At 49.3% G+C, this 18,940-nt stretch overlaps 1 protein-coding gene across 2 annotated transcripts in view; it reads left to right on the forward strand.

Moving 5' to 3' along the window:
* GRK4 (G protein-coupled receptor kinase 4) overlaps positions 1 to 18,940 on the forward strand; it is a 102,240-nt gene that overhangs the window by 35,218 nt on the left and 48,082 nt on the right. Inside the window, exons 3-5 of one of the 2 annotated variants that reach the window (XM_039232054.1) lie at positions 5,676 to 5,788; positions 8,675 to 8,755; positions 15,065 to 15,168. In XM_039232054.1, coding sequence (XP_039087985.1) covers positions 5,676 to 5,788; positions 8,675 to 8,755; positions 15,065 to 15,168 — 298 coding nt within the window. Of the gene's footprint in view, positions 1 to 5,675; positions 5,789 to 8,674; positions 8,756 to 15,064; positions 15,169 to 18,940 lie in introns of those variants that run through there. The other variant, XM_039232055.1, reaches the window with a different exon arrangement.

The raw sequence follows: 18,940 nt of genomic DNA on the forward strand, positions 1-18,940 counted from the left end.
TCAGTCTGTGACTCCCTCTCTCTCTGACCCTCCCCTGCTCACGCTCTCTCTCTCTCTCCTAGAAATAAATAAAAAACATTAAAAAATTTAAAAAAAAAAAAAAAAAAAAGGAAGTAGAATCAGACTGATTTACATGTGGAAGCAGGAAGGTAGTGGTACTAAGGGTGGCTTCCACGTCTGGTCCACCCCCTGAGATCGGGCTCACGGTGTGAGGAGCTCTGTGTGGACGGAGGCTGCACGTACATGCTTAGAGATCTGAAGAGTCTGGGTCTGGATGTGTAGCGGTCATGACTGAGAGTGGATAAGCTCTTCCTAGAGACGGGGGGAGGGGAAAGGACCCTTGAGCAGGTTCAGAGGACCTTGCATCCTGGTGTGGCTCGGGCGGAGCCGACCAAGGAGGGGCCAGGTGAGTCTGGGGAGCGCAGGGGTCCAGAGAACTGGGGACCAGGGTGGCTGCAGGCTGGTGGGCGTGTCAGCGCAGAGGTTGAGCGACCACTGGACTTGTCCCAAGGTCAAGGTGTCTGTTTCACCCACAGTTTTGTTAAGTGAATGAATGCAGGAATGAGTGACTTGGTGACGTTAGCGAAATTGCTTCAGGGAAGATGTACAAGCCGACTTTCTCACTGAATCCGACAGTTTCCACCAGACACCCTCCACTGTGTGCAGCTCTTTGTTAACTTTATTAGTTTACACGTGTATGATTTCATGTGGTCATAAGCACATGTTGGGCCTTTCTAATGTTTATCCTTCGGTGGTTCTAAATTGGTGGGTCGTAGAGGATCCGTGAGCTCTAAAACTTTTGAGTTAGGGCTCTTTCTGGAGGAGGATCACTTTGAAAGGAAGCGAGAGTGCTTCTGGTCAGCGGCTCATCCTTGCCTCAGGGTTTGGCGCACTTCCAAACACGGTGTCTCACGTGGCCAGCTCCCCCCCACCCCCCCAACACTGCCCACGGGAGAGAGCCTCTTGGCAGCGGACGTTGACTCTGGTGCACCGAGGGCTCCGACTTGGAAGGCTTCGGCGCTGACCCTCCCTGACCACGGCGGCGGGGCTCCTCCCCTCTGTGGCCTGAACTCCCGTGGGGCACCTGCTCCCTCGTGACTGGGACAGCGGAAAGCTCACTGTGCAGCCTCTGAGGGGTCACAAGGGCCAGATCTTCTTCCCGTGGGACCAGGGCCTGACGGGAGGACGGAAGCTGGCTGCCTGCTGCTTCTGAGACCTCGTATTTGGTGGCACGTTTCTATAGGTTATGGTGTTTGATCTTAGCAGCATGTGAAGTCTAATGCATGGGAAAGTGATACCATCATGGAATTGTGAGCCTGATAAGGTAAAAGGAAATAGGTTTTTTTGGTGATTATTTAAATGCCAGATTTGTTTTAGACTGGTTTAGAGAAACGTTTTTTTTAAAGTTCCCTGATTATATAACTTCCCATGGGTTTTGTGATGTTGCTGTCATTTCTTTTTTTTTTTTTTTTTAATTTTTTTTTTTTAATGTTTTTATTTATTTCTAGGGGAGAGAGAGAGAGAGACAGCGTGAGCAGGGGAGGGTCAGAGAGAGAGGGAGTCACAGACTGAAACAGGCTCCAGGCTCTGAGCTGGCAGTCAGCACAGAGCCCGACGCGGGGCTTGAACCCACGAACCGCGAGATCATGACCTGAGCGAAAGTCAGACGCTTAACCGACTAAGCCACCCGGGCGCCCCAATTTCTTTAAAGTTCTGTTAATGTCATCAATGTGAAAATTTTGAATTGCTGCAGGATGGAGAAAATTGTGTGATGAAATATTTTGAAATAGAAAAAGGGCTTTACTGAATAAATAATCACCTATGTTCTCACCACCCAAATATAAGTGGAAGACTTTAGAATTAAGGTCTTTTGGAATCAGGCATAATTTTTGCTATTGTACCTGAGCCAATCTAAAACAATTGGACTGGGTAAAATTAGACCTTTTCCCGTGAGGCGCCCGTATCAATGCTGTCCCCTCACCACGCTGCAGGGCCGGCCTGTCCCCAGGTCCCGTCGAGGGACAGTCTGCCCAGCCAGGTGGTGTGCTGAGTCCCTCCAGTCCCTGCACATATCCAGCACTGTGGGCCGAGGGTGGCAGTGTCATTTTCCAGAGGGGAGAGAGGCGCGTGTCACGTGACTCAGCCTTGACCTAGACTTCCCCATGCTCTTTGATTTTGCCCTGCTTCCTTCCTGAAACATCCAAGGGGCTGTTACCCTGTGTTTATGTTTTTAAAGATCTTTCAGCAAGGGTGGCTTGTGTCCTGTGATCATTTACTCAGAGATTTTGTAGTTAGGATAGAAATGTATGCAACGTCTGAGCTTTTGGATGTAGACTTGAAAGTGCAAATCACCTTAGTTCTTCCTGCTGCACCTGAATTAAGACTTCTAGAGCCAGTTAGGTAGCTTCCTTTGTAAGTGAGGACTCAGATCTAGCAGAGTTCTGGATGAAATTAAGGGTAATCAAGAAATAAATTTGGAAAGTTTGAATGGAATCCATCTCTAGTAAGCAAGGGTTTTTTAGTGTCTAAGGATGATATAAATGTAAAATGCAACAAAACAATCGGAAACATGTACCCACAGTTATGCGCCCCCCTCTCACCCCATAAACTTGAGATGTGGGGCTGTTGCCTCCTGGCCCGCTGCGTGGCCCCTCCTCTCTGCACTGCTCCCTCCCCGCGTCTCCGGGGCTCTGGGGCTGTTCTTTTTAAAAAACAAAACAAAACTATCTTTTTAAGTTTATTTATTTTGAGAGAGAGAGAGAGAAAGAGAGGGAGGACCTGTGTGCACGCGAGTGGGGGAGGGGTTAGAGAGGAGAGAGAGCGGGGGAGGGGCAGAGAGATTGGGAGAGGACAGAATCCTCAGCAGGCCCCATAATGCCAGTGCAGAGCCCCGCCTGGGCTCCATCCCACAAACCTCGGGATCGTGACCTGAGCTGAGATCAAGAGCCAGAGGCTTAAGCAGCTGAGCCCCCCAGGCGCCCGTGTTGAGCAGTGCTTAAACTGCGGATGTCCCCACGGGGCCCCCCAGCGCACCAGAGTCCGGGTCTGTCTTCCCTGGCCTGCTCTGCGCCCAGGTTCCCGTCTCCATGAGTGGGGCTGCCGCGGGCCACCTGAGTCCTCGTGGTCCCCTGGGTAGATTGTGGGTTCCTTGCAAAGACGGCTCCCCTGGTTCCTGTCATGAAGTCCGCACTGTTAAGGGGGAGACTTGACCGAAGTTGAACAAGTTGCCTTGTGAGGTTCATTTGTCGCCAGAGAATTGGCCTCTTTCTTCCCATTCTGCTACCTTCGTTCTGGCCCCCGACGGGTCTCACCGCTGGCCGCCCCCTTGCCCCAGCCCTTCCTGCCCCCACGGTACCTCCACTGCCCCAGGGCCTAGGTGGCCCTCAGCAGGGAGCAGTTCCCAAGAGGTCTATGTGGGCAGGGCCTTGTGTGTGATCCTGGTGTGTGGGCAGCTCCCTCAGGGAGTCCAGCTTGTGTCCAGGGTTTCAGCTGAGGGGTTCTTTTTTTTTTTTTTTTTAATTTTAAATATGTGTTTTTAAAGTTTATTTTTTTCTTTTTAATTTCTGAGAGAGAGAGAGAGAGTATGAGCAGGGGAGGGTCAGAGAGAGAGGGAGATACAGAATCTGAAACAGGCTCCAGGCTCTGAGCTGTCAGCACAGAGCCCGACGTAGGGCTCGAACCCACAAACCGTGAGATCATGACCTGAGCCGAAGTTGGACGCTTAACGGACTGAGCCACCCAGGCGCCCCTAAAGTTTATTTTTGAAAGAAGGAGAGAACGAGCAAAGGAGGGGCAAAGAGAGAGACAGAGAGAGACACACACAGAATCCAAAGCAGGCACCAGGCTCTGAGCTGTCAGCATAGAGCCTGATGCAAGTCTCAAACCCACAAACTGTGAGACCATGGCCTGAGCTGAAGTCGGACGCTTAACTGATTGAGTCACCCAGGTGCCCCCTGTTTTTTAAATATAGTATCCCTAAAATAAAATGTGGTAGTAAAGTTAGACAAAGTGAGTAGTGGAATTTTTGCAAAACTGTTGTTTGTTGAAACAAGCAATTGTGCACTGGCAACCAAAATACCTACCTCCTTGCCTGTTCTTTTCCATATGCAAACTCAGTGACCCAGAGTAGGGTTGTTTAGATTCCAAGAATTACTTGGCATTAACAAACCTTTTAATTGAGGAATTTGTTATGGCTTGCTTATTTTTCATGAATTTTATTTAATTCTTCAGCTTTAGAACCACTTTGAGTACCTGAACATAATGTTCATTTCAGGTTCAGAGCAACTGATTTTCTTGGCAATGTTGTTGTTGTTGTTGTTGTTTTTTCAAATGTTTAATTCATTTTTGAGAGAGAAAGAGACAGAGCATGAGCAGGGGAGGGGCAGAGAGAGAGGGAGACACAGAACCTGAAGCAGGCACCAGGCTCTGAGCTGTCAGCACAGAGCCCGACACAGGGCTCAATCTCATGAACTGTGAGATCACGACCTGAGCCGAAGTTGGATGCTTAACCAACTGAGCCACCCAGGCACCCCTTCATGGCGATGTTTAAGCTATTTTGAACATAACATTTTTGTGTTTGTTTGTTTGTTTTAAGTAGGGTTGATGCCCAGAGTGGAGCCCATTGTGGTACTTGAACTCACAACCATGATATCAAGAACTGAACTGAGATCAAGAATTGGACACTTAACCAACTTAGCCACCCAGGCACCCCATCATTTTTGTTTTATATCCCTCTTGATACTTTGACTAAATATTAGTGCCTTGTTCTCAAAACAATATCAGTGTTTGGGCTAAGGTTAAGGTATATAATGTATTATCCTATTGAGAAGAAAAAAAAATAAGAGCAGTTAAAAAATAATTAAGCACAGGGGCACCTGTGTGGTTCAGTTGGTTCAGTGTCTGGCTCTTGATTTTGACTCAGGTCATGATCTCACAGTTGTGAGATTGAGCCCTGGTTGTGAGATAGAGCCCGAGCAGTGCTCTGCATCGGGCATGGAGCCTACTTAAGATTCATTCTCTCTCTCTCTCTCTCTCTCTCTCTCTCCCTTCCTCCCTCCCTCTCTCTCCCTCTTTCTCCCCCTCTACCCCTCCCCAACTTACACATGCACTCAATCTCTCTCTCTCTAAAATAAAATCAAATCTCAGTGTGTGTCTTTAAAAAAATAATTAGGAATATATAATTGTAACTTGTAAAAGTGTAAAAAGGTAGCAAAATGGCAAAGAATTTTAAAAAATGTAATTTAGTACATGCCTGTGGTGTATTTTACATACATGCAACTTGTCCCGAACACACTGGGGGGGGGTCAGGCCTGTACAGGGATGGAGTGGGGTCTCTTTCTTGCCCCTCTTTTCCTTTGCTGTGACTGCGGCTGCTCAGTTCCCCAGGGAATGCTGCTTCCATGCATCATTCCCTTTGCAGGGGAGCAGAGACATCTCCGGGGCCATTTGCCTCACACACCGTTATCAGTTCTCCAGCTACCTTTCGCTCTGTGTAGGAATTATAAATATTCATGATAACCCAGTCTAGATTAGTAAACAAACCAGTGGTTTAAAAAAACACTGCAAATACTATTATTGACTTTTATTTTATCAGGTGAAAACAGCAGGCTCAGAAAAGCACTTTCTGAATTGTAATGAATATATTTGTTCGTTTCTTATCCCCTTTCTCCATCCAGAAAAGGATTATAACAGCCTTTGTGACAAGCAGCCAATAGGAAGACTTCTCTTCAGGCAGTTCTGTGATACAAGAAATGATCTAAAGATCTACATCAAGTTCCTAGATGCAGTGGTGAGCAATGTGTCTCAGTGGTGAAACACCCAGTCTTGTGCTTTTGGAAATTAAGAGGCTAGATCTAAAAACTTAGATCTCTCTAAGTAGACCTTGGCAATGATGGTAAGAGGGGATAAATTAGCTTCTCAGTGTCATGTTACCTTGGTATGGAAGTCCCTATATGATATTCCCCCTTATCCGCAGTTTTACCTTCCGTGGCTTCAGTTGCCTGTGGTCAACTGGAGTCTGGAAGCAGGTGATCCTCCTTCTAACATATGGTCAATGCAGGCACACTCGGAGATATTGTGGATCAGGTCCAGCTCCAGACTGTGGCAGTGAAGCGAGGGTCACAGACTGTGAGTCTGGAGTTCTCTCTTGTCCAGGAAGAGAGCGGATGCAGAATTGGATATGAGAGAGGCTAATGTCAGAGAGGAGACAAGGGCCTTGAGTAAGGGTCCTTGCCCCGTGTTTATTAGGGTCAGAAGGCTCAATACATGGCGGATGTGCAGAAAGAGACAAACGGTGACCATTAACTCGTGTGTGTGAGAGAAACGGGGTCTCAAAGGTATGCGGTGTTAGGGGTTTGGGTTAATACAAATCAAAGTCCTAGCACCGAGCAGACGGCTGTTTACTGCAGGCACCAGGCACCGTGTCTCTTTATCTTAAGTTTTCTAGGGGCAGTGTCAGACGAAATGTGCTACCTCAGGGCTAACAAGGCATTGTTCTTGCTAGTTAGCTCTGGACTTTTCTCCCTGCTGCGGGGGCTTTTAACTTGGAACTGTTCTCGGACACTTTTCATCCTGTGGAGCGTCTTTCTGCTCCATGCTTCGTTCTACACTGGGGGCACTTTCGCCCTGTGATGGCTTTCCACCCTAAGCCTTGTTAACCCATTGGTGCATGCTCAGGGAATTCTTAAACTTATGCCCCACAAGCGAATATCACAATGAAGCGAGTCAAATGAATTCATTTTGTTTCCCATTGCATATAAAAGTTATGTCTAGGGACACCTGGGTGGCTCAGGTCATGATATCATGGTTGGCGGGTTCAAGCCTTGCATTGGGCTTTCTGCTGTCAGCAGAGCCTGGAGCTGCTTCAGATCTTCTGTCACTCTCTCTCTGCCCCTTCTCTGCTCACTCTGTCTCTCTCAAAACAATAAATAAACATTAAAAAAGGTTACCTCTATACTATACTGTAGTCTATTAACCGTACAATAACATTATGTCTAAAAAAACAATGTACATACCTTAATTAAAAAAATAGTCTGTTGCTAAAAATGCGAACTATCATCTGACCTTTCAGCAAGTTGTCATCTTTTTTCTGGCGGAGGGTCTTGCTTTGATGTCCATGGCTCCTGACTGACCGTGGTGGGGGCTGCTGACGTGGGGGTCTGTGGCAGTGTCTTACCATAAGACAACATAGAAGTCTGCCACGTCGATTGACCCTTCTTTTGCTTGAACACTTACTTAGAAGCCATTGTAGTGTTATTAATTGGCCTAATTTCAATATCGTCATGTCCCAGGGAATAGGGAGGCCCCAGGAGGGGGGAGGGGAATGGCTGGTCAGCGGAGCAGTGAGAACGCGCACCACATTTATGTGAGTGCGGTTCGTGTCGTCCCAAACCAGTCACTGGCCAAAGATCACCAAAACAAACATAATGATGATGAAAAAGTTTGAAATACAGCAGGAACTTCCAAATCGTGCCAGAGACATGACATGAGCAAGTGCCGTTGGGAAAATGACACCAATAGACCTGCTCATTGCAGGGTCGTTATAAACCTTCAATTAAAAAAGAATGTGTTATTTGTGAAGCGCAATAAAGCAAAGCATGGTAGAATGGAGTGCGCCTGAGTCCTTTCAGGAAACCCCGTGAGACTCTTCCCTTTTCTCCCTGGGGCTCCAGCAGCCCTTTCCTTCCTGTCCCTTTGCTAGAATAAGACAGCGCTTTGAAAGGAGGTGATTTTCTTCCAGCTAGAACTTGGTGTAGTGGGGCACGGCTCCCCGACTCCGGGAGGAGAGCGTAGCTATGTCTTCATGCATTGGCTTATATTTGCCAAGCTGCTATAATCTAAGAATTCAGGGACCTACGCTTCTTGTTTATTTCAAAATGGCTGAGCTGCCTTGCTGACGCCGGTTCAGGTTTGGACCTCCGGGTGGTGCTAGGAGGCTGTTGTTGTTGGGGGGCCAGCAGGTGACCGGGACAGTTCTGCCCTGCTCTGGTTTCCTCACTAATCTCTTTGGCCCCATCTAGTCAGCCTCACCGCTCTGCAAGGCCCCAGCGTGCAGAGCCCAGTGGCTGTGCGGAGGCCTCCCCGGGCCCCAGTCTCCAGGTCATTGACTGTTGAGTGGCTTCTTCTTGAAATTCTTATCCAGGCTTTTATGATTTCTGCTCTGTTTTTCTCCCTTCTCTTTCTTTTCAGTTTCTTCCTTGCTTATCCTTTGTGGATGCTTAGATCTTGATCAGGTTCTGCCTTGACCCTTCCTCTGTTTTCTGGCCTGTGTGGTAGTATCCTCGCTAGGGTCCCTCGTCTGACATCTGTGAAGCTATGTGACTTCTCTGGGAGGTCTGTACTCAGGTGTTTCTGCAGTACCTCTTGGACATTTCTAAACTGCTATTGCCTAGAACAACCAAAGCTCTTTATTTGATGCTATTTTACTCGGCCACATGTAAGGGCGGAAAGTGTGATATGACAGGGTATTATGGGATGTGTTGCTCTACTGCATATTCACCCTTTAGAGAAAACTGTTGCCATTAGTTTCCCAAAGAAGAGCTGCAGGTACTTGGTCAATATCAAACCAATTAGAACTTCTCTGTGGTTCATAGGGTAACAAGTCAGAGAATTTGAAACTTCATGAAGCTGGGGAAGTTTAACTACACTTTTTCTTTGTTCTCATCTCTACCATCAGGCAGAATATGAGGTGGCCGATGACGAGGACCGCAGAAGTTGTGGACAGTCCATCTTAGGCACATTCTTCAGTGCCGCCGAGGTGCGCCTGCTTCTGTAGATGTGCAGAGTTGTGAATACTTACCGAGATAATTAGACCACATAGCCATGTGTACTTAGCTGGGTAAGATATAATCAGTACGTCAAGACCTTTAATTTCTTATAAATACTCTTCTTAAGCATTTTCTTTTGTGTCAGTAAGAAAATTAACAAATCTCTTAGAAAGTTGATTCAACCAATTTAAAAGTTTCTGTTTCCTCAAACAGAATACAGAATTAGAGAATTTCATTTGTCTGTCTTGAACTGAAAATAACATTTTTCTCCTAAAAGCTTTAATGGACCTTCGTTTTTATGCTTTTTGGTTTAGTAGATTTAGTAGTGCAATTACTAGATTGTAGGGTAGTTTTATTTTTAACTTTTTGGGGAAACTTCATATTGTTTTCCAGAGCGGCTGCACCAATTTGCATTCCCACCACCAGTGCAAGAGGGTTCCTCTTTCTCTGCGTCCTCACCAACATCTGTTGTTTCCTGAATTGTTAATGTTAGCCATTCTGACAGGTGTGAGGTGGTATCTCATTGTGGTTTTGATTTGTATTTCCCTGATGATGAGTGATGTTGAGCATCTTTTCATGTATCTGTTGGCCATCTGGATGTCTTCTTTGGTAAAGTGTCTATTCATGTCTCCTGCCCGTTTCTCCACTGGATTATTTGTTTTTTGGGTGTTGCGCTTGGTAAGTTCTTTATAGATTTTGGATACTAATCCTTTACCTGATTTGTCATTTGCAAATATCCCCTCCCATTCCGTTGGTTGCCTTTTAGTTTTGGTGATTGTTTCCTTTGTTGTACAGAAGCTTTTTATCTTGACGAGGTCCCAATAGTTCATTTTTGCTTTTATTTCCTTTGCCCCTGGAGATGTGTCAAGTAAGAAGCTGCTGTGGCCGAGGTCAAAGAGCTTGCTGCCTGTTTTCTCCTGTAGGATTTTGATTGGTTTCCTGTCTCATGCTTAGGTCTTTCATCCATTTGTGTGTATGGTATAAGACAGTGGTCCAGGTTTATTCTCCTGCATGTCACTGTCCAGTTCTCCCAGCACCATTTGCTGAAGACGCTGCCTTTTTTCCACTGGATACTCTTTCCTGCTTTGTCAAAGAGTGTTGGCCATATATATGTGGGTCCATTTCTGGGTTCTCTATTCTATTCCATCGATCTATGTGTCTGTTTTTGTGTCAATACCATACTGTCTTGATGATTACAGCTTTGTAATGCATCTTGAAGTCTGGAATTGTGATGCCTCCAGCTTTGGTTTTCTTTTTCAACATTACTTTGGGTATTCGGAGTCTTTTGTGGTTCCACACTAATTTTAGGATTGTTCTAACTCTGTGAAGAATGCTGGTGTTATTTTGACAGGGATTGCATCAAATGTGTAGATTGTTTTGGGTAGTATCAACATTTTAAACAATACTTGTTCTTCCAATCCAGGAGCATAGAATGTTTTTTTATTTCTTTGTGTGTCTTCTTCAGTTTCTTTCATAAGCTTCCTATAGTTTTCAGCATACAGATCTTTAACATCTTTGGTTAGGTTTATTCCTAGGTATCTTGTGGTTTTTGGTGTAAGTGTAAATGGGATTGATTCCTTGATTTCTCTTACTGCTGCTTCATTATTGGCGTGTAGAAATGCAACCGATTTCTGTACATTGATTTTGTATCCTACAGCTTTGTTGAATTCATGGATCAGCTCTAGCAGGTCTATGTAGAGTATCAGGTTATCTTCGAAGAGTGAAAGTTTGACTTCTTCCTTGCCTATTTGGATGCCTTTTATTTCTTTGTGTTGTCTGATTGCTGAGGATAGGACTTCCAGCACTAAGTTGAATAACAGCAGTGAGAGTAGACATCCGTGCCGTGTTTCTGATCTCAGGGTGAAAGCTCTCAGTTTTTCCTCATTGAGGATGGTATTAGCAGTGGGTCTTTCATATATGGATTTAATGATGTATTATTATTGATTAGATCTTTTCTGTTTGTTACGAACTGTTTTCTGTGTTTGGGTTGGGTGCATAAATATTTACAATTGCTATATCATCTTGTTGGTGTGCCCTCTTTATTTTTATATAGTGTCCTTTTCCCCCTTTTTACAGTCTTTGTTTTAAAATCTGTTTTGTCCGATATAAGTTTTGCTCCTCAGGCTTTCTTTTGACCTCCATTTGTCTGATAGATATTTTTCTTTTTCCTCACTTTCAATCCACTAGTGTCTTTACATCTAAAATGAGTCCCTTGTAGGCAGCATATAGATGGGCCTTTTTTTAAAAAAATCGATTTTGTCACCCTAGGTCTTTTGATTGGAACGTTTAGTCCATTTACACTCAAAGTAATTATTGGTAGATATGTATTTATTGCCATTTTATTACTTGTTTTGTGGTTGTTTCTGAAGCTTTTCTCTGATCCTTTCTTGTCTTTCTCTCTTTTATAGTTTGCTGGTTGTTTTTAGTGATATATTTGCATTTTTTTCCTCTTTACTCATTTTTTTGTGGTTTTCGATTTGTGGTTATGAAGTCCAATGAGCATCCTTATGATCACTGCTTTAAATACTCCATCAGGCACGCTGCTCGTATCTGTTTTGCTGGGCCCTCCGGCTCGGGCCTTGTTCTGTCTCCTCGTTTTGTCTATGTCTCTGTGCCCGTTCCTGCTGTTGCTGAGGGTGACGGCCGTCTGAAGAAGAGGTTCTAGAGTGCCCCGCAGCGCGGTGACCCCGTCCCCAGGCCCTGGTGCCCTGGGAGTGTCTCCGGTGTGTGCCACGTGCTCACTGCTCTTGTGTCTCCGGCGCCTCATCCTTCAGGCCAGTTGTGTGCAGTGTTTGGTACCTCTAGGGGTGCCCTGGTGTGCCTGAGAAATGTGACCTGTTGCTGCCTCCGCGAGAACTGAGGTTCCGGAAAACTCCCGGGTTGGGAGACCCAGGGTTGGCAGGGGCTTGGGCCGGTCTTCTGGGGGAGGGGGCCTGGCCCGCTGGGACGAGGCACACATGGCTGGGGAGGGTGGTGCTTTTGGAAAGCACAGCGGGGGGCTTGGTGTAAGCGGTGTAAGTGGTGAGGGCCGGTGGCGCTGTTCCCCGCAGGCGTAGCCGCGCTTACGGGGGGCAGGGGAGGGAGATGGCACCTGCTAGTTCCTTTGCTCCCAGGGGGCTCCCTCCGTGAGCACGGCCGCTCCGAGACTTGCTCCCAGGTGAGCAGCTAACCTCCCCCCCGGGCGCCCCGGGCTCGCTTCGGCCACTGTCTCCGCGTGCGAGTCCGGGCTGCGTGCCTGCCTTCTCTCGGGAGCCGCCCCAGCCTCCCCTGGGCCATCCCAGAGCGGCGCGCTGGCCTCCCGGGCTCCCGGCTTCACGCCCCGCTGGTGGCAAGAACTGTCACTTTCCAAGCCAGTCGCTGTGGGGCTTCGATTTCCCAGCGTGCTGCGCTGTGTCTGCCCCGCGTGCTCCCGTGTATGTTGCCCCGTGTGCTCCCCTGCGTGCTCCTCTGTTTGCTCCCCTGCGTGCTGCCCCGCGGGCTCCCCCGCGGGCTCCCCTACGTGCTCCCCCATGTGCTCCCCCGCGTGCTCCCGCGCGTGCTGCCCGGCGTGCTCCCCCGCGGGCTCCCCCGTTTGCTCCCCCGCGTGCTCCCCGCGTGCTCCCCCCCATGCTCCCCCGCGTGCTCCCCCGCGTGCTCCCCGCGTGCTCCCCCGCGTGCTGCTCCGGGTGCTCCCCGCGTGCTCCCCCGCGTGCTGCCCGGGGTGCTCCCCGCGTGCTCCCCCGCGTGCTCCCCCGCGTGCTCCCCCCCATGCTCCCCCGCGTGCTCCCCCGCGTGCTGCCCGGGGTGCTCCCCGCGTGCTCCCCCGCGTGCTCCCCGCGTGCTCCCCCGCGTGCTGCCCCGGGTGCTCCCCGCGTGCTCCCCCGCGTGCTCCCTGCGTGCTCCCCCGCGTGCTGCCCCGGGTGCTCCCCGCGTGCTCCCCCGCGTGCTCCCTGCGTGCTCCCCCGCGTGCTGCCCCGGGTGCTCCCCGCGTGCTCCCCCGCGTGCTCCCTGCGTGCTCCCCCGCGTGCTGCCCCGGGTGCTCCCCGCGTGCTCCCCCGCGTGCTCCCTGCGTGCTCCCCCGCGTGCTGCCCCGGGTGCTCCCCGCGTGCTCCCCCGCGTGCTCCCTGCGTGCTCCCCCGCGTGCTGCCCCGGGTGCTCCCCGCGTGCTCCCCCGCGTGCTCCCTGCGTGCTCCCCCGCGTGCTGCCCCGGGTGCTCCCCGCGTGCTCCCCCGCGTGCTCCCTGCGTGCTCCCCCGCGTGCTGCCCCGGGTGCTCCCCGCGTGCTCCCCCGCGTGCTCCCTGCGTGCTCCCCCGCGTGCTGCCCCGGGTGCTCCCCGCGTGCTCCCCCGCGTGCTCCCTGCGTGCTCCCCCGCGTGCTGCCCCGGGTGCTCCCCGCGTGCTCCCCCGCGTGCTCCCTGCGTGCTCCCCCGCGTGCTGCCCCGGGTGCTCCCCGCGTGCTCCCCCGCGTGCTCCCTGCGTGCTCCCCCGCGTGCTGCCCCGGGTGCTCCCCGCGTGCTCCCCCGCGTGCTCCCTGCGTGCTCCCCCGCGTGCTGCCCCGGGTGCTCCCCGCGTGCTCCCCCGCGTGCTCCCTGCGTGCTCCCCCGCGTGCTGCCCCGGGTGCTCCCCGCGTGCTCCCCCGCGTGCTCCCTGCGTGCTCCCCCGCGTGCTGCCCCGGGTGCTCCCCGCGTGCTCCCCCGCGTGCTCCCCCGCGTGCTCCCCGCGTGCTGGTCGGCCTCTCCTCCTCCACGATGCCCTCCCCACCACCACTGCCAGGATCTGTTTCTCCCCCAAGCGGCACCTCCACGTTTCTATCTTCTTCCATGTGGCCCCTTCTGTAGTTGTGGAATTTGTTCTGCAGATTCCAGTCTCTAATCGATTTCCGGGGCGTTCGGGGTGACTCGGCAGTTACGTCGTTGCCCGTGGGCCGCGGCAAGCCCAGGGCCCTCCTGTTCTTCCCCCAGCTTTCCCTCCTGCCTCTCAGGTTCTTCTTCCGTTGTATTAACTCGTTTTTCCTTTACCTTTCCTGAGGGAATACATAGCGAGGGAGGTTGTCAAGTAGAAAGGCTTTATGTATTTAGTTTTAAAATATTTTATTTTTTGAGAGAGAGGGCTCAAGTGAGTGAGGGGCAGAGAGAGAGAGAGAGAGAAGCAGGGCTCACACTCACAGATCATGACCTGAGCTGAAGTCGGGTGCTTAACTGACTGAGCCCCCAGATGCTCTGAAGATTTTATTTTTAAGCTATCTCTACACCCAGCATGGGGCTCAAATCTACAACCCCGAGGTCAGGACTCACATTCTCTATTGACTGAGCCAGCCAGGTGCACCAAAAGACATAATTTAAAAGGAATCATGACAGATGTAGGAGGGGAGGGGAGGGGTGGGGAGGGGAAGGGAGGGGTGAGGAGGGGCGGGGCACACGTGTGTCTATGGCCCAGTGAGGGGTGTTTATGGGCCTGAAGATGGTGTAACCTGGGAGCTTTTTTTTCCTTAACACCAACTGAGGAAACTATTGTTGTGCTTTATGTACAAGTAACAACGGGTCACATCCTCATCGTTGTTTCCCTTTCTCTTGTCTTTTCTTTAAAAACAATAAGCTTCTTTTTCTGCATCTTGAAAAGGGAACTCCTTTATTCAGATTCCAACAATGTAGACTCTAAAGATCTAAGAGTAAGGCGAGACTGTATATTCACTCTTGCCTTTCTTTATCCTTTTACTCAGTCAATTTTAGTTTTCCTTAGTTTTCAGTTTTCCCAAATAGTGAAATCCAGTCATTTGATTCACAGTTTAAAAAAATCATGACCAAAGCCCAGTGAGTTTTATTCTAGGAATGCGAAGTGTATTCAACCTCTGATAATCAATTACCTTATAACAGAGCATATTAATAAAGGACAAAACCTGCCACATGACCATCTTAGTGGAGGCAGAAAAACCATTTGGCAAACTCCAAAGGCTCCTTCCTCAACAAATGAGGAGGGAAGGGAAGTCACTCAACCTGATAAAGGTCATACACAAAGCACGGCTAACGTCATATTTAAATGTGGAAGGTTGGATGTTGTGAATAATGCTGTGAACACGGTGAGATGCCTCTTGGCTACCTTGCTTTTCCTTCTGGTTGATCTGCGGAGGGAAAGATCTAAAAGGCAGACGACAAAGTGAACTTGGAAAATGGGACTGGAGTGGAGGGTGAAGGTGGCATCTTGGCTTGTTATTTCACACTTGATGTTATGATTTTTTTTTTTACAGTGAGCATCAGGTTCTGTTTACAGTTGGTAAATTATGAAATCACTAATTGTTATGCATTTGCTCTTTCCTGTATTAAGAAGTCGGCAGCCCCTTTACCAGAAGTACCTTCACGTGTTCTGAGAGAATGTAGGCTGAGACTGAAGGAGAGCCCCTCCAAGGACATCTTTGAGGAGTGCACCAGGTGAGCGCCAGTCCAGGCCGCACAGACGGACACGGGGGCTCCCAGGGAACTTCTCTGCAGGAGACAGGCTCCTATTGGGGTACTTTCCAAACTAAATGGTCACTTCCACTGGATAGAGGGAAACGCAGGGTGATAATCACACGATGTGAGTGACACACTGCGATGTGTCACATCATGGAGAGCCGGTGTGTGCAAATGCTTTTGTGGGCCCCTGACCCCTCTGCCCAGCCTTCCAAAATGCTTGTGTCTGGCGTGAAAAGATTGCCATGACATGCCGTTTTTTTACAGACCTCAGCACTCGCTCCAAATATCTTTTCTCCAGATGTTTGTGGAGAAATGTGGACTGGAAGATTCTAAGTCAGAGCACTTTGAGTAAATCCGGCTTCCTTCCATACACAGGAAGAAAGAATGGTTTCTGGAATGATCTGGCCCAAGACACATGGTCCTCTGTGCACTTAGGCAACATGCGGATATCACTTACCTTTCATTCCGCAGGCACTTGTTGAGTGCCCACTGTCAGGGACTGTCGTTTTCCCAAGGCCACCGCAACAAAGCCCCACCGACTCGGGGCTCCGAGCAACCGGTCTGGAAGCTGCGGGTCAGCAGGGTCATATTCTCTGCAGACTCGAGGGGAGGTCCTTCCCCGCCGCTTCTTGTTCCTGGCGGTGGCCAGTAGTCCCGGCGTTTCTGGGCATGTGCCTGCGGCGTGTCAGTCCCTGCCGTCACGGGCCCCTCCTCCCTGGTGTTCTTGTCCCTGTGTTTCTTCCTCCTCTAATAAAGACACCAGTCATATCGGAGGGGACCCACCCGACTCCAGGGTGACCGCATCCTGACCAATTATATCTGCAATGACCCTATTTCCAGGTAAGATCAATGTATCGGCACAGGGTTAGGACGTCAGCACAGTTTTGAGAGACGCCTTTCAAGTCCTCATAGTTTGCTACTTTGGGTTGAGGATGCGGTAGGGGACAAAACAGAATAAAACGCTGCTGACTGGAGTTTACATTCCTACATGCCTTAAGGAAATATCAACTGCAGAGCCTTCACTTATTATTTATTTTTTGGAAGACATTTATTAAGCACCTGTTGTGTGCCTGTCATTGATCTAGTTTCCAGGGATAAAATGATGAGCACGAATGAGCTGGTTCTTTACTCCCAGAGGGCTTATGACCACGTAGAGTAACCGAGAAGTTTGTATTAGTTTCCTGTTGCTGCTGTAACAAATTGCCACAGGCTTATGGCCTAAAGCAGCACACATGCAGTCTGAAAGCTGTGTCGCTGGGCAGAAATCAAGGTGTCAGCAGGGCCTTGATCCATTTGAGGACCTAGGGGAGAATCCATTTTCTTGTTTTTTCCAGCTTCTGGGAGTGCGTTTCTTGGCCTGTGGCCCCTTACTGCACCATCAAACCCGCAGCACGGCACCCTCAAATTTCTCCCTGCCTCCTTTCCTTACTCTGTGTGTCCAAGTCTCCCTCAGTCTCCCTGTAGCAAGGACATGTGTGATGGCATTTAGGGCCACCCAGATCGTCCAGGGTCATTTCCCACCTCAGCCCCCTTCACTCAGTGACATTTGCGAATTCCCCGTTGCCTGTAGGGTGACAGCCTCAGGTTCCAGGGATTAGGACTTGGATGCATTTCTGGCATTGTTGAGTCCCCCACAGGTGCGGGCCAGGCTGCCAGGGCGCCTCTCCTAGTCTGGGACCAAGAGAAGAGTGTCCATAAAGTCTGTTCCTAAAGTCTGAGGGGGAAGCTGAGGTCGCTGGGCTGGGTCGGGGACACGACGAAATGAGGAGGTGATCTTCGTAGCCTCCAGACAAGTGACCAGGTCTGAGGTCGTGTGCAGCAGCCGTTCTGACCCTCCCCATCGCCTGGCGCCACGACACCTCTAAACGCTTTTGTATATGTGACCTCTGTTTTAAAAAATAAAGACACAAGCATTTTCCTAGCCATCAGAGCAACAATGTCACATGTCTTATGCTTCTGGAAAACCCTCTGTGAAAATGAGGTGTTTTCTTAAATGTTTATTTATTTATTTTGAGAGAGAGAGAGAGAGAACCAGTGGGGGAGGGGCAGAGAGCAAAGGGGACAAAGGATCCAAAGCAGGCTCTGTGCTGACAGCAGTGAGCTCGATGTGGGGCTCGAACTCACATGAGATCATGACCTGAGCCAAAGTCGACGCTTAACCGGCTGAGCTCCCCAGGAACCCCTGAAAATGAAGTCTTTAAAAGGTACATGATGTCTCAGCATTATTACAAGTATAGTTTCATTACTAACACCCTCCCCTTACTGAGAGGGTATCGGAATCCTTAGAGGCCCTCAGAACACATTTCAAGAAGCACTGTGCAATGATACTAATTAGTCCAGGAGCTTGCAAATAACCTCCTTTTACAAAATGAAGTGAAATCAAGTGGCTTGCTCAGAATTCTTTTTCCTTCCTTCCTTCCTTCCTTCCTTTTTTTCTTTCTTTCTTTCTAGAGAGTGCATGCAAGCTGGGGAGAGGGGCAGACAGAAAGAGAGACAGAGAGAGACAGAGAAAGAGAGAGAGAGAGAGAGAGAGAGAGAGAGAGAGAGAGAATCCCAAGCAGGCTCCACACTCAGCACGGAGCCCCATTTGAGGCTGGATCTCAGGACTGTGAGATCATGACCTGAGCTGAAATCAAGAGACAGACATTCAACCGACTGAGCCACCCAGGTGCCCCTGCTTGCTTAATTCTAACAATCAGTAAAAATCCTGGAATCGTTCTCGATGCCTCTTCACTTCCTGGCCTACTAGCCATTCCCCACAGAAACGATGGTCTTCTCCCATTTGGAGTCTTGTCCCTGCTGGGAGAGCCTGCCTTCTCCCTTCGTCTGGGCGACTCCTGTCTCAGCTCACACACCACCTTCACTCAGTCTGCTAACACCTCCTTCCTGGAGGGCTGTCCTGAGCGCACCGGCTCCTGTAATAACTGGCGGCTCTCGTCCTTCTGGCGCACCAACTGCCCAGTCTCCCTGGCCGGGGGGCCAGCTCTCGAGGCCTAAGCTCACATCGTCCCTCCCGCACCTAGGACACTGCGTACAGTCTACCCGTCACAGGCTTACTGACTAATGAGCTGTTTTAAATGACAGACAACATTCTGTCCTTATCGACTCTCCAAATAAGAATTTTATTACTTTGGGGCATCTGGGTGTCTCAGTCGAATGAGCGCCTGACCCTTGGTTGCAGCTCAGGTAATGTTCCAAGGGTCGTGGGATCGAGCCTCCTGCAGGGCCCCACACCGAGCGTGGAGCCTGCTCAAGATTCTCTGTCTCCTCTGCCCCCTCCCCACTTGTACTCTCTCTATCTCAGAGATTTAAAAAAAGAATTTTATTGCTTTTGTAATAAAATTATAAATAAAACTTTAGAAGCATGACTAATTGCACAAAATTTCAGGAAATGTATAGCACAAGATAGTTCATTGGATGCTTTAGTTTCAAGGTTAAAAAAAGGTGGTGGCACATATTAACATTTTCTCCCATATGACTATTGTCATTTAGATATTCATTCTAATCTTCTATACAAAATGTTTACATTCCCTGCTGAAATACACACGCTTGGGCGTATGCACACGTGTGCACTCATGCACACACATGCACACGCGCACACACACACACCTTGAGCACATATACATAAAAAGAATCTTTGGCTTTGGGAGGGTCAACAATTTCATTTCTTTTGAATTCTTGCCTTCATATTTTTACTGTAACATTAGAAACTAGTGTGGAATTCTATACTTGCAAAATTCAATATATT

Source organism: Hyaena hyaena, unplaced genomic scaffold, assembly GCF_003009895.1.
Source record: "Hyaena hyaena isolate Hyena2069 unplaced genomic scaffold, ASM300989v1 scaffold_63, whole genome shotgun sequence".
NCBI classification, from domain to species: Eukaryota; Metazoa; Chordata; class Mammalia; order Carnivora; family Hyaenidae; genus Hyaena; species Hyaena hyaena.